Source organism: Pieris napi, chromosome 11 (genome assembly GCF_905475465.1).
Source record: "Pieris napi chromosome 11, ilPieNapi1.2, whole genome shotgun sequence".
NCBI lineage: Eukaryota > Metazoa > Arthropoda > Insecta > Lepidoptera > Pieridae > Pieris > Pieris napi.
In genome coordinates, this window is record NC_062244.1 from 12,143,672 (window position 1) to 12,165,761 (window position 22,090).

The window sequence follows — 22,090 nt, forward strand, 5'->3', positions numbered from 1 at the left end:
CTATGGGCGGCGATATCACGCCGTACTCGTACCCTCAGCGGAAATCAACCTCTTCAAAATGGCACACATAACACAATGTATGATAATAATTATCTAACTGCATAGAATAACTGATTTTTAGTTGGCCGTTGAGTGTATTGTTTTGTATGTGATGTAAATAGTTACCGCATCGGAGTAATCTGTAATGTAGTTTTTTGTTAACTGAATAACCTTGAAATAACTATTATTCTATGGCTATATAGTATATATCGTCAAATAATAAGTTCGCCATTATATTATATTTAGTTTTTATAAATAATATTACAACTACGTTTTTATATATAAGATCTACTGTAATAAAAGTTAAATTACAATAACAAGAGAGTCATAAATAATATTATCTAATCTCTTCAATAAGAGATTGAAAAGTTATGTTAGCGTTATAAGAAACCACTGTAATATGACTGCATTGAATATGCATTTTAATCTTCAATATCCCAACTTGACCTCTTTACATGGTAAACTAGGTCTCTCCTACAATATTGTGAAGGCAACTTGCGCATGGTGTTACTAAAATAAAATTTGTTTTTGGATTTGGATTCTGTTGAACTAATTTGTCTTTCTATGTGTGCAAATAACAGTTACTTAGGTTTGTATCGCTAGGACCTTCAAAAGATCGTCAGAATATGTTGCAGGCTGTTGACATATGCAGAGACTGATCAAGAGTTCTGACCGCTCTAGGCTATTTATCAAAATGCGCCCCTGCCAGCTGATAGGTGTGTTACGGTCGGTCTAAAAAGTAGTATATTAGTTTTGACTTTGTTTACTAGTGTGAAAATTTTAACATGGTTCATACTATTTATAAAAGTTTACAGATCGATCTGCAACAAATCGATCGATCGATCTTCTAACTCAAGTGCCCCGTCTTAACTTCATTAAAATTAAATTTTGGTTTCTTTCTTCTTACATCTTTTTTGTATGTGGTCATTTCGCATCTCTTGATTGCTTCTTATTCAAAATTTTTAAACTCTTTTTCGTCACGCATCGTATCAAAATAAGCAATGTCTCATAAAGAGTAACAACGTCAGATAAATCAACTGAACTTGCTTGTAGCTGTGTACTAACGATTTGTAACTTTACAAGCACAGAGTTCCAAAAGCACAACATTATTGCAATTTCTAGAGTTTGAATTTTTTCTAAAACTGCTTTTGCGTCTATTTTGGTCTCTTTACTTTGATTTTTTTCGAGTTTTTGACAGATTTTTTAGAACCGTAGATCGTTCTTCATCTAATTTAGATACTATAATTTGCCATTTGCTTGTAAACTCAGTTCACAGTACATTTAGTGTTTCGTTTCGGTCTAGTTAAAATATGCAGGGGATGATGGAAGCTAAGACAAGATTTCAGCTCGCCCGCGCCCCCCAAGATCGTCGCGCCCTAGGCTGCAGCCTAATTAGCCTAAGGGTTAATCAGGCCCTGGACATATGTTACAGGCCGATCAGCGGTCGTTCAAGTATTACATAAGCAGGCAAGCACTATAGGGGGAGGTCTTTGATTTTTTTTTTGGTGATTACGTCAACAGTAATTATTAACTTTTTACACATATTACTCACACATTGTCTATGCTTGGAAACGAAATACATTTTCGAAGAGTCCTACAAAAAATTAATACCAACGTATTGTACGTACTTATTTTTGAGAGATTTGCTTACTTTTGCTAACAAGAGGAAGGGGGGGGAGAAAAAATTGCATTAAATCTGCTTACGTCATACTTCAAAGGCCCCTAATATACTTGTTTATATTTAATTATTTTGTTAAGATTGAATACAATTCATCAGGTATTGTACAATCAACGGTGTGTGTCCATTTTACCCACTCAACTCACTTTCAACGCAGTTAGAGTGCGCCGATAATTTGCGATTACCATGTATCTTATAAAGTTGTTACGTGGAAAGGAAAACAATCCGTAATCCGTCAGTGCTCCAGTGCCTAGGCCACAGTTGTGCCCGATGGTTACGTTAGGAGGCGACATCGACCGCTGTTACTATTAGTATCCTTACCTTAATTTAGCCCTCTCGAAAAGGGCACACTTGACACATAATAAAAAGGTGCATAGATTAATAGACGTTTTAATTTTCCGTTAAGTGAACTGACAAAATGCCTGCTTCAAGTCGGTTCATATACAATAATAAATAGTCATTTTATATATTTTAATCTATTACTGTTTAATGTTGTATTGTTGTCCGCATTTGGTCATCTGTAACAGTAGATTAATTTGTTAAAAATACAAAAATCATGATTTTTTTATCCTTATTTATTTATCTACTTACAGACCATGCATAACCACAAAAAATTACAATTAAGTTATTTACAAAATTGACAGTAAATGCTATCCTCTTATCCCCTCTAAATATACTCTCAAATCACAGTATACTCCCCCCCCATATGCTTATAATTGCAACTGACAGAGTTCATTCTCTAAACCTTTAAAAACTTATTACTACTAAGTTAAAAAGTAAGTTATTCTTCGTAAATCACATTCGTAAAAGCTAACATTTATGTACGTATAAGGAGGAACCATGAATAATTCAGATTGACAACTAAATGGCGTCATGATGAAGGTAAAACGTAGCTATAAATAAATGCGGATTTCTTCAACTAAAACAAATGCGCTTTTTAATGTACAGTAAACAGTGACGGTTTATATTCTTTAAAAACTAAAAGTAATTTCCGAACGAACGGTAACGAATATATAATATATAAATAATTAAATAATGTATACATGTTTCTGTGCAAAATAAATTTCAAAGTCAAGTTTTTATTGCATTCCTTATGTTCCTACTTTACAGGTGACATCTTATGATTTTGTTACAATAAGGACCTTGGTTAGGCCCAACAATGTTGTGAGAGGGCATGCTTTATTATAGTAAATTATAATCTTATACATTTTTAATCTTATAAGTACAGTAGAACCTCGTTAAGTCGAACCTCGATAAGTCAAAAACCTCCAAATCTCGAAAAAATGTTTTGTTCCCTTCCCTTAAAACACCAAAACCTCCATTACTTGAAATCTTGACCCTCTGTTAATCGAAATAATCACCGAGTCCCTCCAAGCCATTTTGGTACATATTTTCACTCTATAACTCGAAAAATTAAATTTGACCTCTGTATCTCGAACATAGGAAATGACATGACGATGAGGACATTATCTGATGCCGAAATTATCGATTCAGTAGCTCAGAAAACCGATACTAATGATTTAGATGACATAGAAGACGTGAATAGTACATGCGCTCCATGGGTTTCCATCAAAGAGGCGCGAACCGCATTGAATACCTTACGTAATTTTATAGAGCAAACCAGTAACTCTGAAGAAGAAGAATTTTTTGCTCTTTATAGATTAGACAATGCTATAGATAGAGAACAACCAAATTATCTAAAGCAAAAAAAAATTACTGACTTTTATTAATGCCATATTTTTTATTTTAAAATGATTTGAAATAATGTTGATTTATGTTTGAAATATGTTTGTCACCTCTGCAAGTTGAATTTTTATTTATTTTACCTCTCTAACTCAAAATTTATAAGAATAAACCTCAAACTCTTTATGTCGAATCAAAATCCGCCTAAGTCGAAATCCTCCATAAGTTGAAAACTCTATAACTCGAATTTTTTGGCGTCTCCCTTGATGTTCGACTTATAGAGGTTCTACTGTATAATACATTATTTTAAAAAAAGTGCGTGCGTGCAAAGTACGCATGTCAGAAGTGAAACTTAATTATTACTAAGGTAAAAGAACCAATAAATGATCATGTATCAGTATATTATAATCCCTCCATGTATTTGTATATCTATATTCACACTGTTTACACACTGTATACGTGCTAATGATAATATAAATAAATTAAAAAATCTGCGTTTACTGCACAAGACGTTATGCGACAGCCATAAAAAATTGCCATCTAAAATTTTAATAGGTAACTACTAAACGAATACATCACTAATATAAATAAATACCAGTAGGGAAATATAATCTCTTTCTCAATCTTTCACACTATAGCTCTATCCCACCTCTTGCTCCATGGCACTGTGCGTGATGCGACGTTCACTCTATCTCACTCTCTCGCAATCGGTCTCAATCGCTCTCTCCCTTTTCTTCGACAAAAACGCTGCACATCTTCGTGACGCTAATATTATTATTAATGCGTTTTAATTTAACTTTACCCTCATGAGCCTAAAGAAGTTTCACTTCAAAAATTGTAGTATAAGATTCTAAAAGCCAAAGAATAGAATAAAAAACTTTTAATTTTCATCGCAAAAGAATTCAGTCACCCACGTACTTCTGGAATACGTGGCAATGGCTCCCCTACAAACGTTCGAAGACTGCGAAGTGCCTAGAAAACTTTTAAGGTTGTGGAAGGAGCTACGCTGGCTTATAGTCTAGTCGACAAGTTGAAAATGGAACAAAATAGAGATACTACTCCTAAAATTATGTGCGATAGCTCATTGGATCCGGAATGACGCCTAGAAAAATGTGCTAAAAGCGTGTATTAGCACATAAAAAATTGCAAAAGTTATAGACCATTAAAGATGAAAAAATAATGGCATTTAGTTTTTTGCCAATATTTAATAAACTATTAATATTTAAGAAATTTCAAATAAAGATTCTGAAAGAGGAGGAAATTTCTAAGAAAAAACTCCTGACTCCCAGAACTCTATCTCCATTATTTATAATGTTAATTTAACGCTGAAAATAGGTCTGCGGGTGACATTTTTAGGATTCGCGCGTGGCGTCAAAAGCGACTACGGCACATTAATTAATTTATTTAAGGTATTGAATATTTTTTTTTAAATTTGAAAAAATTATGGTGTGTTCTGAACACTATAATTAATTTATTCCCGTTGAAAATTTTACTGAAAGTTAATTTTTCAACAAGTTAAATAATTGTTAACTAACAAAATTTTCTCGAACGACCGTCTTAATTGTAAGTGAAAAAAAATGTTTAAATAATGGTCGTAAAAATATTTCGCTTCGTAGAGCCTTTCTTACATACATACTTAACAAGATCGTGCCATAAAAGTAAAAAAAATATTTATACTTTGTTTATAACATTTTTTTTACTTAAACAAAAACTTAAAAATTCATGTAATGATGTTAAAAAAAAATTTTTTTTTCTCAATCATCATATAATCGTTTTTTTATTAATACAAGATATTTATTAATTTGCAAAAAAAAAATTCCCGCCATTTGTTGATAATTTTTTTTTAAACAAATTGATTAAATCAATATTTTTTAAAAAAATTTTATCACAACTTTATTACATTAAAAATTTTATGATTTTTAAAAAAAAAATTTTTCCTTAATAACAATTTTTAATTGTTTATAATCGTTTTTTTTAATTTTCTATTGTTTAAATAATTGGTTAAGAAATTTTTTTTTTCCTAAAAATCATAATTGACAGTCTTCTATAAAGTTACAGAAAAAAATTTTTTTTTAATCTACAATTCTATTGTTTATTAACTTACCAATTTGTTATAAACAAATATTCAACTTTTGTTTATTTTTTTTCTAAAATTTCTAAAATTAACAAAAACAACCATATATAACAAAGTATAGAAAAAAAAAATTTTAATTTTAAATAAAAGTAATATTCATGATAATCAAAAAATTTACAAAAAATGTTTTTCTATACTTTGTTATATATGGTTGTTTTTGTTAATTTTAGAAGTTTTAGAAAAAAAATAAACAAAAGTTGAATATTTGTTTATAAAAAATTGGTAAGTTAATAAACAATAGAATTGTAGATTAAAAAAAAAAATTTTTCTGTTACTTTATAGAAGACTGTCAATTATGATTTTTAGGAAAAAAAAATTTCTTAACCAATTATTTAAACAATAGAAAATTAAAAAAAACGATTATAAACAATTAAAAATTGTTATTAAGGAAAAATTTTTTTTTAAAAATCATAAAATTTTTAATGTAATAAAGTTGTGATAAATTTTTAAAAAAAAATATTGATTTAATCAATTTGTTTAAAAAAAAATTATCAACAAATGGCGGGAATTTTTTTTTTGCAAATTAATAAATATCTTGTATTAATAAAAAAACGATTATATGATGATTGAGAAAAAAAAAATTTTTTTTAACATCATTACATGAATTTTTAAGTTTTTGTTTAAGTAAAAAAATTGTTATAAACAAAGTATAAATATTTTTTTAACTTTTATGGCACGATCTTGTTAAGTATGTATGTAAGAAAGGCTCTACGAAGCGAAATATTTTTACGACCATTATTTAAACATTTTTTTTCACTTACAATTAAGACGGTCGTTCGAGAAAATTTTGTTAGTTAACAATTATTTAACTTGTTGAAAAATTAACTTTCAGTAAAATTTTCAACGGGAATAAATTAATTATAGTGTTCAGAACACACCATAATTTTTTCAAATTTAAAAAAAAATATTCAATACCTTAAATAAATTAATTAATGTGCCGTAGTCGCTTTTGACGCCACGCGCGAATCCTAAAAATGTCACCCGCAGACCTATTTTCAGCGTTAAATTAACATTATAAATAATGGAGATAGAGTTCTGGGAGTCAGGAGTTTTTTATTAGAAATTTCCTTCTCTTTCAGAATCTTTATTTGAAATTTCTTAAATATTAATAGTTTATTAAATATTGGCAAAAAACTAAATGCCATTATTTTTTCATCTTTAATGGTCTATAACTTTTGCTATTTTTTATGTGCTAATACACGCTTTTAGCACATTTTTCTAGGCGTCATTCCGGATCCAATGAGCTATCGCACATAATTTTAGGAGTAGTATCTCTATTTTGTTCCATTTTCAACTTGTCGACTAGACTATTAATTAGACAGGACATAACGCACAAAGGCCCAAATGGGCGTTTAAGTGCCATTATGATGCTACATTATCCTTAATAGACTATATTTATTTCCAAAATATTTAAGAAAATGCGAAGCCGGGATAAGTACATATAATGTTTTTATTTCAATTGGTCGTATTTTAATAAAGCACTATTGATTAAGAAGTATTCAAAAATTCACGAAGATGCTAAGTTTTAGAACCTTACAATTAGAATAGCTGAACCATCATGTAACGGAATCATCCAGATACCAAAGAATGTGTACAAAAAAGAAAATTCATAAGGAATTGTAAATTTTGTTACCATCAAAACAATGTTCCTGTTTTGTCTCCAAAAAGTTAGCAAAGTTCGTAAATCGTTTATAATATATACAACATCTCATTATAACAGGATTTACATCAAAATAAAAACCTTCTTTTCAAGTACACAATGTTTTTTATTAAGCCATTAAAGCAAATTAATTATTCAATTATCATCGTGTAATATATCTTTTTCCAATACATTATGCCCTTGCGTAAGTAAAGAAAAACCAGTAATTACATATTAATTGCTTGTAAACAATTGAAATTTAAAAGTTCTTTTATGTGCAAATATGCGAATGTTCAGTGCAGTAATTGGTCCCGGCTGGTTAGACGTTACGGAGCCCTTCAGAATGCTAATTCGAGTACTCATGTCAAAGGTCATGCATATTAATGGAAGGTTAATGCAATTAAATCCCGTACAGGAGTGAAAACGAAACATTTTTATTAAGCGTTATACGTGTACTTCATGGTCCTTTAATTTGCACATCATTTATTTTAAGAGTGGGTTTAAGGGTTTTTATATAATAACTTTAACTTTAGTACCTACTTCAGCACGAAGCAATAGTGGCTTCAGCGAGCGACTCTCATCCCTGAGGTCGAGGTTCGATCCCGGGCTGTACACCAATGGACTTTCTTTCTAAGTTCGCTCGAACGGTGAAGAAAAAACATCGCGAGAAAACCGGCTTGCCTTAGACTCAAAAAGTCGATGACGCGCTTAGGCTGATCACCAACTTGCCTATTAAATTTACAAATGATCATGAGGAAACTGGCATGTCCAGAGAGCAGATCAAAAAAGTCAGCAGTGAGTGTCAGGCACAAATTACCTACTTCCTTACTTATCCCTACTTTTCTTTTAGAAAAAAACAAATGATCAAGAAACAGATACACTAGAAAAAACACAACTAAATAACATCAGTCTTATCATATCATCGTCAAGGCTGAATACAAAATACCATCCGTATCACTTCGACGTCCGTCGTTCCACAACTGAGCGTTACTAAGGGCGCTACCACTATGTGGAACCCGCTGCCCGCTGAAGTATTTCCAAACCAATTCGATTTAGGGTCCTTAAAGTAAAGAGCATTCTTAAAAGGCTGTCAATGCAATTGCAAGTCTTCTGGCAATTAGTCTAGTCGACAAGTTGAAAATGGAACAAAATAGAGATACTACTCTTAAAATTACGTGCGATAGCTCATTGGATCCGGAATGACGTCTAGAAAAATGTGCTAAAAGCGTGTATTAGCACATAAAAAATTGCAAAAGTTATAGACAATTAAAGATGAAAAAAAAATGGCATTTAGTTTTTTGCCAATATTTAATAAACTATTAATATTTAAGAAATTTCAAATAAAGATTCTGAAAGAGGAGGAAATTTCCAATAAAAAACTCCTGACTCCCGGAACTCTATCTCCATTATTTATAATGTTAATTTAACGCTGAAAATAGGTCTGCGGGTGACATTTTTAGGATTGGCGCGTGGCGTCAAAAGCGACTACGGCACATTAATTAATTTATTTAAGGTATTGAATATTTTTTTTTAAATTTGAAAAAATTATGGTGTGTTTACTTTTATTTAAAATTTAATTTTAAATAAAAGTAATATTCATGATAATCAAAAAAATTTCAAAAAATTTTTTTCTATACTTTGTTATATATATGGTTGTTTTTGTTAATTTTAGAAATTTTAGAAAAAAAAATAAAAGAAAGTTGAATATTTGTTTATAACAACTTGGTAAGTTAATAAACAATAGAATTGTTGATTAAAAAAAAAAAATTTCTATTACTTTATACAGGACTATCAATTATGATTTTTAGAAAAAAAAAATTTCTTAACTAATTATTTAAACAATAGAAAATTAAAAAAAACGATTATAAACAATTGAAAATTGTAATTAAGGAAAATTTTTTTTTTTTAAATCATAAAATTTTTAATGTAATAAAGTTGTGTTAAATTTTAGTTAAAAAACATTGATTTAATCAATCTGTTTAAAAAAAATTTATCAACAAATGGCGGGAATTTTTTTTTTGCAAATCAATAAATATCTTGTATTAATAAAAAAACGATTATATGATGATTTAGAAAAAAAAATTTTTTTTTAACAACATTACATGGATTTTTAAGTTTTTGTTTAAATAAAAAAATTGTTATAAACAAAGTATAAATATTTTTTTAACTTTTATGGCACGATCTTGTTAAGTATGTATGTAAGAAAGGCTCTACGAAGCGAAATATTTTTACGACCATTATTAAAACATTTTTTTTCACTTACAATTAAGACGGTCGTTCGAGAAAATTTCGTTAGTTAACAATTATTTAACTTGTTGAAAAATTAACTTTAAGTAAAATTTTCAACGGGAATAAATTAATTATAGTGTTCAAAACACACCATATTTTTTTCAAATTTAAAAAAAAATATCCAATACCTTAAATAAATTAATTAATGTGCCGTAGTCGCTTTTGACGCCACGCGCGAATCCTAAAAATGTCACCCGCAGACCTATTTTCAGCGTTAAATTAATATTATAAATAATGGAGATAGAGTTCCGGGAGTCAGGAGTTTTTTATTGGAAATTTCCTCCTCTTTCAGAATCTTTATTTGAAATTTATTAAATATTAATAGTTTATTAAATATTGGCAAAAAACTAAATGCCATTTTTTTTTTCATCTTTAATTGTCTATAACTTTTGCAATTTTTTATGTGCTAATACACGCTTTTAGCACATTTTTCTAGACGTCCTTCCGGATCCAATGAGCTATCGCACATAATTTTAAGAGTAGTGTAGAGTAGATCTCTATTTTGTTCCATTTTCAACTTGTCGACTAGACTAAATGGTCGGCGGTATCACTTAACATCAGATGAGCCTCCTGCTCTTTTGCCTCCTGTTACAAAAAAAATATATTGCGTATATTTTGAATGAATCCTCAGAAAGGAAACAGTTTCAATTAGTAGAAAACCAAACATACTAAGCCTTTTTTCTACGAAGTACCAATTTACCGTGAGTTTTATCATCACTACTAATTCGTTATTCAAATCTTGCAACGCTCCCATAACGACTTAATATTCTGAAAAGTTTTAAGGGGGACCTAGGTGTGATCTGAGTTTGCAATTACGGTCGAAATTCGGTTGTTGCGAAACAATTTTCATTAGAGAATATTATGTGACTGTAATATTAAGAGAACAACATGACCGCTGTGAACAACTTTGCTATTATTTCACAAATTACATACTTGTGCATTCATACTTAGTTTGTAAACACGACTTTCGTTTTGTATTTCGTTCTTCATTTAACTCGGGACTTTGAATTAAAAAGTTTAAGCGTTTTATAGTGGATTGCAGGAGCAAATAAGGTGCTTATTTTTGCGTCACGATAAGTGTTTTTGCGTGTATAGGGGAAAACAGAGCGTTCCACCTTGACGTTCCACGACAGCGCTTTTTAAGACATTTCTTGCTGTGATCCACTATTTTATGGAACCAGCTGCCACTTCAGGTATTTCCGAACCGATACGGCTTATGTCTTCAAGAGAAGAGCGTACCATAAAGGTTGGTAACGCACTTCCTAACGCTTAACTTTAAGTGACATGTCAAAGATCGATGGAACGATGTATGTATGTGAACAAAAGAATAGAACAAAAAGAATACAGCTTTAAGAAAAACAACTACCGCAACCTCTGCAACAACAATAACATAAACTCAAGTGGAAATGGGCGGGGAATATAGCAAGAGGAACAGAAAACTGGAGCAAAAATGTACTAAACTGGTGCCCAAGGTACAGCAAACGACAAAGAGGGAGACAACATAGAAGGCGGATAGATCAAAGTAAAGAAACAGCAGGTGGTACATCAGGTACGGCAGATAGTGGCAAATTGCAGAGACAGGCGGAATTTGGAGTAGGCCTTTTAAGCTAAAACAAGATTAAAATAGAAACGTGTTTAAATATTAATGTATCTGAATTAAAGTATATTATTATTAAGTGACTCCTGTCCCATAAAAAAAGTTAACATTCAAGATGTATCCTAGTAGATCCTGAGATTTGTAATATGTGTTTTTAAATTTTTCTAATCTAATGGCTGTTCTGTAGGCCTACGAGTGTATTAAAACAGTTAAAAATGCTTGATGACTAAAAGTTTATCAGACTCAAGACGTACCTAAGCTTTAATTTCTTTATGATTGCTCTCGAATTTTATTATATTTTTACCCCTATAAGGAAAATAGCAATAATATTAAAATACACCAATAGGCAGCGACTAACCGCCGGGAGCGTTTATTATTACAATCTCGTGGCTATATTAATTTTGTTTCGTGGTTTAGGACAAACCTTCGTCGGCTTATGCTAATGCCCAGGAGCTGTTGTCTGTTTATTAATCTCTTATGTTTTCGTACAGCAAGTCTTAATTTTACCGAGTTTTAAACGAATTATGCTCGAATAATCATGTTTGTCTTCATTTGCATATTGTTAAAGGAAGCGCGTAATGTGAGGAATATGCTGCAATTTCTCCGGCTTTTCATTAAATTGTTTTTTATCACGGAAGGAAGCCTAATCGAAATGCGTATTATGTTCACGGCAGGTTAAATTTTTTATTCAAATGACCGCGTTTGTTTCAATAATTTTCCTAAATATATTTACTAACTACATTGCATTATAAGTACACAATAAATATTACTATTTATTTATTCTTAAAACAACATGTGTGCTCAAAATTATACAAGAAAATACCTACCTAAAAACCACAAAAAAAAATGTAAACCTCGTTGAAAAATATATCAATATTTTAATCAACGTTATTAATTAAGTTGTAAGAGCAGATAAGCGAGCCGTCGTTTTGTCTCGAAGACTTTTAGTTCTAGTAACTCAAGGATTACCTACAAAGAAAGGTAAATTTAGCCAGAAGGTCAATATGAGTAATAAAGTTAAATATTTTACACAAATAAACAAAGTTAATGAAGTAACGTCGGCGTTTATATTTTACTTGAAAGAGATCGTTACTGTTCGTGGTAAATCGTTAATTTCAATGGTTAACCTACCAGCTATTGTGTTCCCGATTCCGATGTTTTAAAGCCATCCCTATCACATCAGCGATATAAAGAGCACTTCATTGAAATTGCATTCAGAAACGGCGACAACAGTATTGCTATAGAAAATTACTGAGCAGTACTAGCACCCATTAGCACGAACGTTTTAATGGGTTGGTATAAAATTCGTATGATTAGCTTTTGAGAGTTGAGAGTATGAGAGTTTTGCCATATTTTTTTTGAGAGATAGTGCGACTTTGCATTAATTACATCTAGCCTATAAAATAATATGGCTAATAATATTATGTTGACTTAATTTACAATACAAGTGAATAGTTTTAACTAAGGTAATGTTCATTAACAGTCTTAGTATTCTATAATGTTTTGACACTATATTCGTGTGTCCGACATACCGCACTTGCACTTATATTTACTAAGTTTATTACCTCAAAAGATTTAGTTCTTTTTAGGCGTCTTGTTTCTGTTGTATCAAGTAGTTGGATTGCCTCAGCATTCACATGGTTAAGACTTTCAAAATATTATTTATATAAATAATATATATATTATATATATAAATATATACATTCCAAGGATTCTTTGAATTCCAATTCCTTACGCCCACGGAAACGCCTTTACAGTACGAAAACGTAACTTATATTACGTTGACTTTCGGATTGAAAGTAATATTCGTGCGTTGCGAAGGCGTTTAAGTGAAATGAATGATACATCATATACTATTAATATCAAACGTGAATAAATCCTACTAAATTCGTCCTATTGTAAGGATCTTTCAATAGCCAGGCAATTTTATCATATAAACGTGGTTTATTTCTTTGTCAGTTTTCTAACGGTACTCTCACTTATCACAGCGCCTCCACAAACACAAAAACTGAAGGTAAAACATGAGGAGAGCAGCATGTCTTAGGACTAAAAATCGACAGGAATAGGTTAATTTACTTGCCTTTTGAGCATTGTTTCCCAATGTGGGACGCCTCGCAGGGGGGGCAATTCGAAAATGGACTCGAAGTTTTTCATTTTATTTTTGAAACAGAAATTTGCTAGTAATTTATTTCCTAAATTCTATCATTTAGGTTTTTTATGTGAACAATTCGATTTTTAATTTTAAAAATTATGAATGTTGCATGAGACAAAAAAGGTTGAGCAACACTGCTTTAGAGGGTAATTCTTTAATATTGCCTTGAGAAGCTAAAAGCTATTCTAAAGTAATGTGATAGTCGTTTTCGTAATTTAAAATCCACTTATTGGTAAAATGTGTAATATTTAAATCTATGTACACTTGCACTAATGATTTAGTGTTGAAATTGTAATAGCTACAAAACTTGAACAAAAAACCATAATATACACAGATATCGACTTAGGACCGACTTCAAGAAAAGAGCGTAAAATTATTAAAAGGCCGGGAACGCATTCGCGACCCTTCTGGTATTAAGAGTGTCCATGGTTATCACTTAACATCAAATGAGCCTCCTGCCCATTGCCTTTCTATAAAAAAAAGCAACATACCCCTTAAGGTACGACTCATTCACTATTAGGATAATATTATATATGTAGGAAGGGAAAAATATATAAATAAACACCCCAAAGCTTATTTTCAATAAATTGAGTCTGATATAGCCAATTAATTCGTTAATAAAAGCTTCAATTTGTACGTCTGTCCATAGAGACCGCATATTTGACTCTAATTTATTGAACATTCGCTATTCGTTTGACTTGTTCAAACACGGTATTTCATTTCTAAGGATAGGTTCACATTGAATTTTAAATGTATTTTACTTTATAAAGTGTAGTATGAATATTTCCCAGTGTTATTCGAATACATATTTAATTTATTGTTGTTAATTAATAATTTTAAGTATGTACTACATTGAATAGAAAAATGTCAATAATGTAAATTATGAATTAATAAAATACATTCATAATCCGGATGGTAAATTCCACTTTGTTGTTGACCATCCCCTGGTGACGCAATCCACGATTTGGATCGTCGTTTCTTGTAAACACAACAGAGGACTAGAACTCTTTGTCCCCTTCCATCTTCTATAGACAGCATCTTCTGGACAGGCATACCCAATAGGCCACATCTCACTTAACATCAGGTGGGATTATGGCCATACGTCTATCCAGTTCTGTAAAAGAGTACCGAGAGTTTTTTACGCCGGCTTTTTCTCTCGGCCTACACCCTCTGTCTTCTTTGCCGATGAGTAGGGATGCCTTCAAATTTAATGACGTGGAATAAGTGATACATGTATCTTATGTTCCATAATAAACATATTTTATTTTTTTATTTTGAAGTTGCGAATCAGTTTTTAATGTTCAATTTATTAGCATATTACGATCTATTATCGCTATTGATATTAATTAAATTATAATAATAAAAGCCCTTTATTCGCTGACCTTCTTAATATACATTCTATTCTTATTTAACAGTAGTATTCTTAAATCTAATTTACATAGCGAAAATAATAATTTATTAGCAACTACTTTGGTCAGGTTGTCTGTCGACATATGCCCCCAATTGTTTCCACGTCTCTCTATCCTTGGCAGATTTTCTCCATCCTTTTGGTAGATCGTCCTCCCATCTTTTAATTTGATTGATATGAATTATATGGATTTGAATGTCGCTTACTCTACCAATTACTGACTTACGCACTTAAGTAAGCACTGATTATGTTTCCTAAATCATTTTTATAGGCAAAATATGGTAAATCAGCCTCATCTGTGCACACGCCGTCAATCTTTGATTTTACACGTACCTATGTGAAGGTATAAAATGTGCACATACAAAAAATCTAATAGGCATAGCCGTTGTTTGAACGCACTTCAAGGTTGGAGTGGCGCGTTAACTACACTGACGCACTCATTTATGGTAAAATATCGATAATTGGCAATATCATCATGCATTCTCATTATCTCGACGGCGTTTCACAACCGAGCGTTTTTAAGTTTTTGCCGTGCACCACCACTATGTGGAACCAGCTGCCCACTGAAGTATTTATCAGTATCGAATATGTAAAGAAAAGGAATACTAGACTATATTATTGTAACCTAATATTTGGAATATAATATAATAGCAGTGTTGATTTAGTTGCTTCAACGTGCAAATCTCATCGTTCGATCCCCGGCTGTGCAGCAATGGACTTTCTTTCTATGTGCGCATTTAACACTCGCTCGAACGGTGAAGTAAAACATCATGAGAAAACCGGCTTGCCTTAGACCCAAAAAGTCAACTGCGTGTGCACACCTACTTGCCTATTAGATTGAACAGTTACAGAAATCTGAGACCCAGATCTATTGTGTTTAATATTTGGAATTATCGGTAAATATAAAACCTCAGAGGCAAAAATAAATATTTAGAAAAGTCAAAAGGTCATTTACATTATAGAGCAAGCTTGATTCAATCCTCTATGGTATTGTCATGGGTCCAGACGCTATATTCGTATTAATTGGACAGTATGGGAACGAATAGCAGATTAAAGCTGACAATTGTAGGAATTTCCTTTGTGCCAAGGTATGTCTAACAAATCCCGGCGATGAGCGGCAGATGAAAAATAATATGGATTGTTTGTGTCGCGAGGACTTGTGATGAATAATTGGGGTGATTTTTATTTGCCCTTTTATATTACGCTTTTTATTCCAAGCCTTTATTGAGGGATATCATTGTTAATGTGGTTTTAGAAAACTTTTGATAATTTATAACAAGATATTTTGTATTATAATCTCGTAGGATTTGATTTTCCGCTTCTTTTGATGGACTGGTGTATATATACATCATAGAATTCCATCTATTGTTTTTTTAAAGAAGTTAGATGCCGACTAATCCGAAACTATTACTGTTCACAGGGAGGTGCGTTCAAGCTCAAGGCAGTATATCTTTATTTATTAATTTATTTACACTTAATTACCTTAAGCATACATATAGAAACCAGTTACATAAGTTATTAGGCAACGGGCGGTCTTATCGCTAGCGATTTCTTCCTGGCAATCCTAGTACGAAAAAATAATATAAATAAAAAATAAACACCTATATTGGGCTAAGTACAAGAAGTGCATTACAAAAACTAACATAAATAACATGTAACGCTAACTAAAACTAAATTAAATTAAAGTGTAAAAAAAATAATGTAAAACCCAATCTTAGTAATGTGTTACAATTAATATATATAAGTAACTAATTACGAGGCAGAAGAGAAATACTCGAAAAGAAGATCTTCTTTGTATCTTAATAGAATATAAAAAGCTTTTTCATTTAATCATCTCTGTATCAATTTTATTAGTAACATCATGTGTAGATACAATTTTAATAGTAACTCCCAAACCTAATTAAAGTTCAGTGGTTAAAGCAAAATCACAAGTGACCCCTTTAATTGCAGTCTGATAGAATCTAGTCTAAATCCCCCGTAATTAAGCGGCATTTTTCAGTTCAAAGTACCCGTATTCAGGCTATAATCTAAAACACAGCCAATTTAACCTTGATAGGCTACTTTTTAAGCTTGCAAATATTCCTTTGTACGTAACAGCAGCTGTACATTCATCGAATTCTCGGCTGAATAGCTTTGATTTTTATTTTTATTGGTAATTAAACAATTAAAGTGGTAGGTACAAAGGCCCTGTACCCTTTTGATAGGGAGAAATTTTATCCCCATTGAAGGCATTGTTGGATTTTAGGTCGTCCATTCAGTGTTGGAACGCTTCGTACCTTATTTGGAAAAATAAAACTGTTCGGGTATTGAAATGTGTTTTCACACCATACACTAGGAATATTCCTAGCCTGTAGTATGGTAGGTAGACTCAGTTTCCGCAAATACCTATACATTAGTCCGTTGAGCGTATAGTTTGTAGTATATTATTGTATGCAATGAAATCTTTTTGAAATCGCATTAGTGGTTTTTGAGGTTACGAAAATATAAATAATTCTTTATAATAATTTTAATATGTTTTAATAATTTTTATTATTGCTTTGTAGGTTAAGAAAATTGTAAATACTGTATACTTGATTGTAAATAAAATATTTGTTGATTAAAAATTTAATTCTTTATAATATTAGTATACATAATAAGAAAATATTAGGAATTTTTATATCTAAGACGCGACGTTTGCATTGCTTAAGAGAAAAGAATGGCAGAGAAATTTCTATATAACCTACTTAAAAAAAACGGAATTTAATTTTTTGTGTATGTTCAAATATAGCTAGCTCCCCATTCGAGGACCTATAATTTAGGTGGGATCTGGATAATCTAGGTGGGATCGACTTCCATAAAATAGCCAATAGAATCTCCATAGTTCTTTTATATAAATAAACTAATTAACTCTTTACACATAAATCTTACAAACACCAACCAATACAAATAAAATATTGTTATTTAATATTTTAAAGACTGCTGGAACCCTCTAACAAATGCATCACGTGAATGTCGAGGCTATTCAACTCCTTGATACCACGACCCTACAACCTCTTTAGGTCTGGGCCACAGATATCTGAATCTGTTTAATGATCATTTTTCAATCTAATAGTGCCTGACACACGCCGTCGACTTTTTGGGTCTAAGACATGTCGGTTTCCTCACGATTTTTTCCGTCACCGTTCGAGCTTATGTTAAATGCGCACATAGAAAGAAAGTCCATTGGTGCACAGCCGGGGATCGAACCTACAACCTCAGGGATGAGAGTGCCAACACTGTTTAATATAGATAAGCCTAGACAAATTTAATAAAGCATTATTATTATAATACAAAGTGTTGTAAATCTTAATTGTATTTTATTGTATTGTTTATTGTTTTTTAGTCTAAGTTTGGCCATTGTGCTGTTATTAAATAAATAAATAAATAAACAAACTAATAACATACTCAGCACTAATTACTGCTTAATCGATGATGACGTGCATGACGCAATTTCGCATCTTAATTGCAATAGAAATTGTATTGTTCGTATAATTAGAAAATGCATACAAAATTAAGCCTATGAAATTGTGAATACATCGTTACAAATATTAAACATTCGTTATTACGCAAGAAATTTTGGGATTTAATGAATATGATGTGAGATGTCCAGTTTTGAAGTATTTGAAGAAAACCATCAGCAATTTGGACTCGTAACTCGTCTGGTGTGCCTATCTCTCACAGTGGAACTATTTTACAAAAAGGAGCTACAAAGACTGATTTAAAACTTATAAGTAAAAGCATTCTTGTTTTTTTTATATATTTTATAATACGCTGGCTACCTCCCCCAGACGGTTAAACAGGAAACATTTCAGCATACCTTCTCACATCAGATGAGCTATTACGTCTTCACCTCTGTCGAAGGAACATAGAAGTTCAAGCGTATTGACAGCGAAGTACAGGCTGTACGTGGTCACTACAAAGGACAACAAGTTGGCATACTAGAGCAGATGCACAGAAAGAAATTTGTTGTCTATATTTATTTCTTACTCCTTACAGCTAACATAAATGATATATAACAAAAAAACAATTATACTAAAAATATGGCCAAGGGGGGATAATATTTACCAAAAAGATGCAAACATTTACGAATCTTAGAAAGTAAAATCTATAAAAAATATTAAGTACGTTTAACTAAGTAATACCTGATTTGTCTGTGTTGTGTGATGTTGTGAAAGTAAGGGTATGTACGTAAGGGTTTGTATGTGGGGTGAGCTCATGATAGTGGTTATTTAACACTATGAATATTCTTAATTTTTTTTATGTAACAGGGCAAACTGGCACTCACATTGCAAGAGGGCTCGCAAATGCGTCGCCGACCTTAAATACAGTTAATACGTTGATAAGATTCAGAGAGAAAACGCTAATTGATCCTGTGTATATGTCGGCAATCACACTTTAAAGTGTCTTATCGTTAAACTTAAAATGAACCAATATGTCCATTTTAGACCGTAGACCGAAGAACAGATTTGCGGCACTTAGCAAAGATACTGAAGATACTGCCACGGCCGTTGAGACCTTGTAAACATAATTTCAAATAGTTTTTTTAGCTATCCTAATATAGATTAACCTAAAATCTCACTCTCTCATCCTTAACTAACGAGTCTGCGTAGGGATATGCTATGACCAGTATTGGGGATTTAAATGAAACCAAATTGATTTTTAATATTTAATAAAAATCTCTTTTGACTTGAACACAATCACTAAATTACAGACAAATGTGTAACATTGATTATTCGTTTTAACATCAGTCGAGCTTACAGTACGTACAAAATAAAAACTCGCTGATTAGAACAATTATAAATACTATAATACATTTTATTATATAAAGCGTGATAAATAAAATATTTACAGTGTTTGATCACATTGATAATTTCATAGTGCCACGCCTTCTTAATGCTATATTGGTTCAGCATTATATGAAAGCGTAATATTTTTTACATCATAATGTCGTGTGTATTAATTTACATAGTATTTATATCTAATGTTAAATCAAAATAACTCCACTCAATTTATACCGCTTTGGGCGAACTATTAAACGTGGACCCGCGATTGTTACCATGAGTTTTATTATTTTTATAAATTAACAGGAAATCCAGCAATACTTTCATATTTAATCAAATTTCCGTGTAAAATGGTTACCATGGTGACAATGGTTGTTTTTTGATCCACATTTTATAATTACGTTCACTTTCGTATTGCATATATAATTTTATTTAATATATTTTAATCTGCTTCATTCAATACAAGATTAAATTCTCTTGAACTATCGTCTTTATTTCTTTGCAATAAGGAGTATTTTACACGAATAACTTAATATAAAACACGAAGTTTTATTCGTATTGAGTAGGTTTATAAAATAATAAATAACTTTATTCAGAACTACTTCACACCAAGAGTATTTAAAATGGCAGCAATTGTATTTACATAACCATATATCTATTTACATAATATACAAGTTCCAACAACTATAAACAATTTCTGATACAAACTACTTATGTTTAAGGTTTTGTTGGACCATAAGGTTTATTAAAAGTGCAAGCCTTAGTCAGGTAAAAATTACGCTTCTTTTTTGTTTCAGCTAAGATATTCCAAGTCTCTCTTATATGTTGACATTATTAATAATTTATTGATTGATGAAAAGTTTTAGGTCGTCATAGAAAAACAATTCTCCCGAATAGTCTTTCTTTTATGATGTTTTTAGAACAAACTGTTAATGGGCATTGTCTACGACGTTATCTAGTATCTGTCATTTTTGTTGGACAATTTATTTAAATTAACTTCACGATATATAAAAACTATACCGATCTTAGTCAATTACTTAATATTTTTTTATTCAAAAAATTTTATTACTAAAACTGTATTTGTTACCTGAATGCGGCTTATATTTGTCAGCAAAGCACCAAACATATGTAAAAAGCCGAAAATAGTAACGTGATTATATTTGTAGAACTATAGAGCCGTCAAATGAACTGAACAAATTAAAGGTTCAGCCTTTCTGGTTTATCAACAATTACTGTTTCTATGAAACTTGCAATGGTTAACGTATACTTGCCTTTTATTTACAATATTTACACGGTCTTTAAGACAATGTTAGACATATTTTCGCTACTTGTTTGGAATGTCTATAAATATATACTAATGTCCAAATATATTTAAAAGAAATTTAACCGCCCGATAAGATAGTTTCACGACGGTAGATACAAACCTTCTAATGGCTATCAAAAATTATCAATGATACAGAAATATCCCATTAAGAGTATGGAGGATTAAAAGGAAATTAACTAATAATTTAATTTTTAAAAAGCTTACAATTTTGCAATATTATATACCAATGATAACATCAATTTGCCCGCGTATATGTTTTACAATTCGCACTTATCTCATTCCGAAATCGATTTAGCGACTCACAGACCGTAACCTATTTTTTAAGTTTTTGAATCCAAATGTTATTCAACTCTGTGCTAGGGAATCCAACGGCACCACCAGTTTTCCGTTTGAGTAGCTGAAACAAAGACTAATATTAATTGATTGAAGATAAAAGTCATACCTTTAGTAACCTAGACGATAGTAAAACAAAGAACGAATAACGAAATTAAATTACCTAACAATATGCAAGTGTACTTGTGCAAAAATTTAGGAAAATACCTGTAAGGTATAGCTGTTCTGGATTTAGCTCTGCTTGGCCTACAGGCTTCATCTGCAACCAAGAGAATTCTACTTCAGTTTAACAAAAGATCGACAACTAAAGCAATGAAAAATCAAATGAAAAGTATGTGTATGAAAGTTGGAGAACATTTACTGTTTATCGACAGGGATTAATTAACTAGAAGTGCATGCTTCATTGTAGAGTAACGTAACAATACTTAAGACAAAGTTTGCAGAAGTAATATCTGCGATACCTTAATGAGAGAAGTTTGTATGGACTTTGTAGCGGTTCCTCCCACCGCATCTTTGTTAGGATTCGCTTTGGTTCTCGGGAGAATCAGCCAGTTTATGAGTTGATATAATGGATAGATAATGAAACAATCCATAATTTTGTTTAAAATTTAGGGCGGTGTTCCATTTACGGAAAGAATGACCAACGTGGACGCGCTCTGTTTTACATTGTGTTGATGTTTTGATTTTATATGAATCAGTTTCGGCGTCTACAGCTATGGAATATCTTTTAGAGTGGAAGTGAAGTGTTGCCTTACCATTGACCGGCTAACATCGTTGGGAGAGGCACGCATCGCATTTGACGGGCTCAGGTCTTCGCTTGCCTTGAGAGCCCTGCGATCCGGATTTACGCCGGAAAGTGTACCTAACGAGCAGACCTGCAATAAAACGGCGTACCGTTAACAAAACAAACAAAATAGAGCGAGCGCGTCCAAACGAAATACGCCCCTGGGCAGACGAAAGCGGACGAAAAAGATTTCATGACTCGATACCACTAGGATTCATTTGCGTTTGTAGG

General features: G+C 31.5%; 1 protein-coding gene across 5 annotated transcripts in view; it reads right to left on the reverse strand.

Annotated features, from left to right (window-relative positions):
• Positions 1-21,065: 21,065 nt before the first annotated feature.
• The window catches only part of LOC125053721, a 124,892-nt gene continuing 123,867 nt past the window's right edge, over positions 21,066-22,090 (reverse strand). The window contains exons 4-6 of one of the 5 annotated variants that reach the window (XR_007117617.1): positions 21,831-21,950; positions 21,283-21,334; positions 21,066-21,139 (exon numbers count right to left, since the gene is read on the reverse strand). Coding sequence is in view for 4 of the 5 variants with exons in the window: in XM_047655229.1 (XP_047511185.1) it covers positions 21,099-21,139; positions 21,239-21,334 (137 nt within the window). In the remaining variant the exon portion in view is untranslated. Of the gene's footprint in view, positions 21,140-21,238; positions 21,335-21,830; positions 21,951-22,090 lie in introns of all 5 variants that reach the window. The other 4 variants (XM_047655229.1, XM_047655231.1, XM_047655230.1 and 1 more) reach the window with 4 other exon arrangements.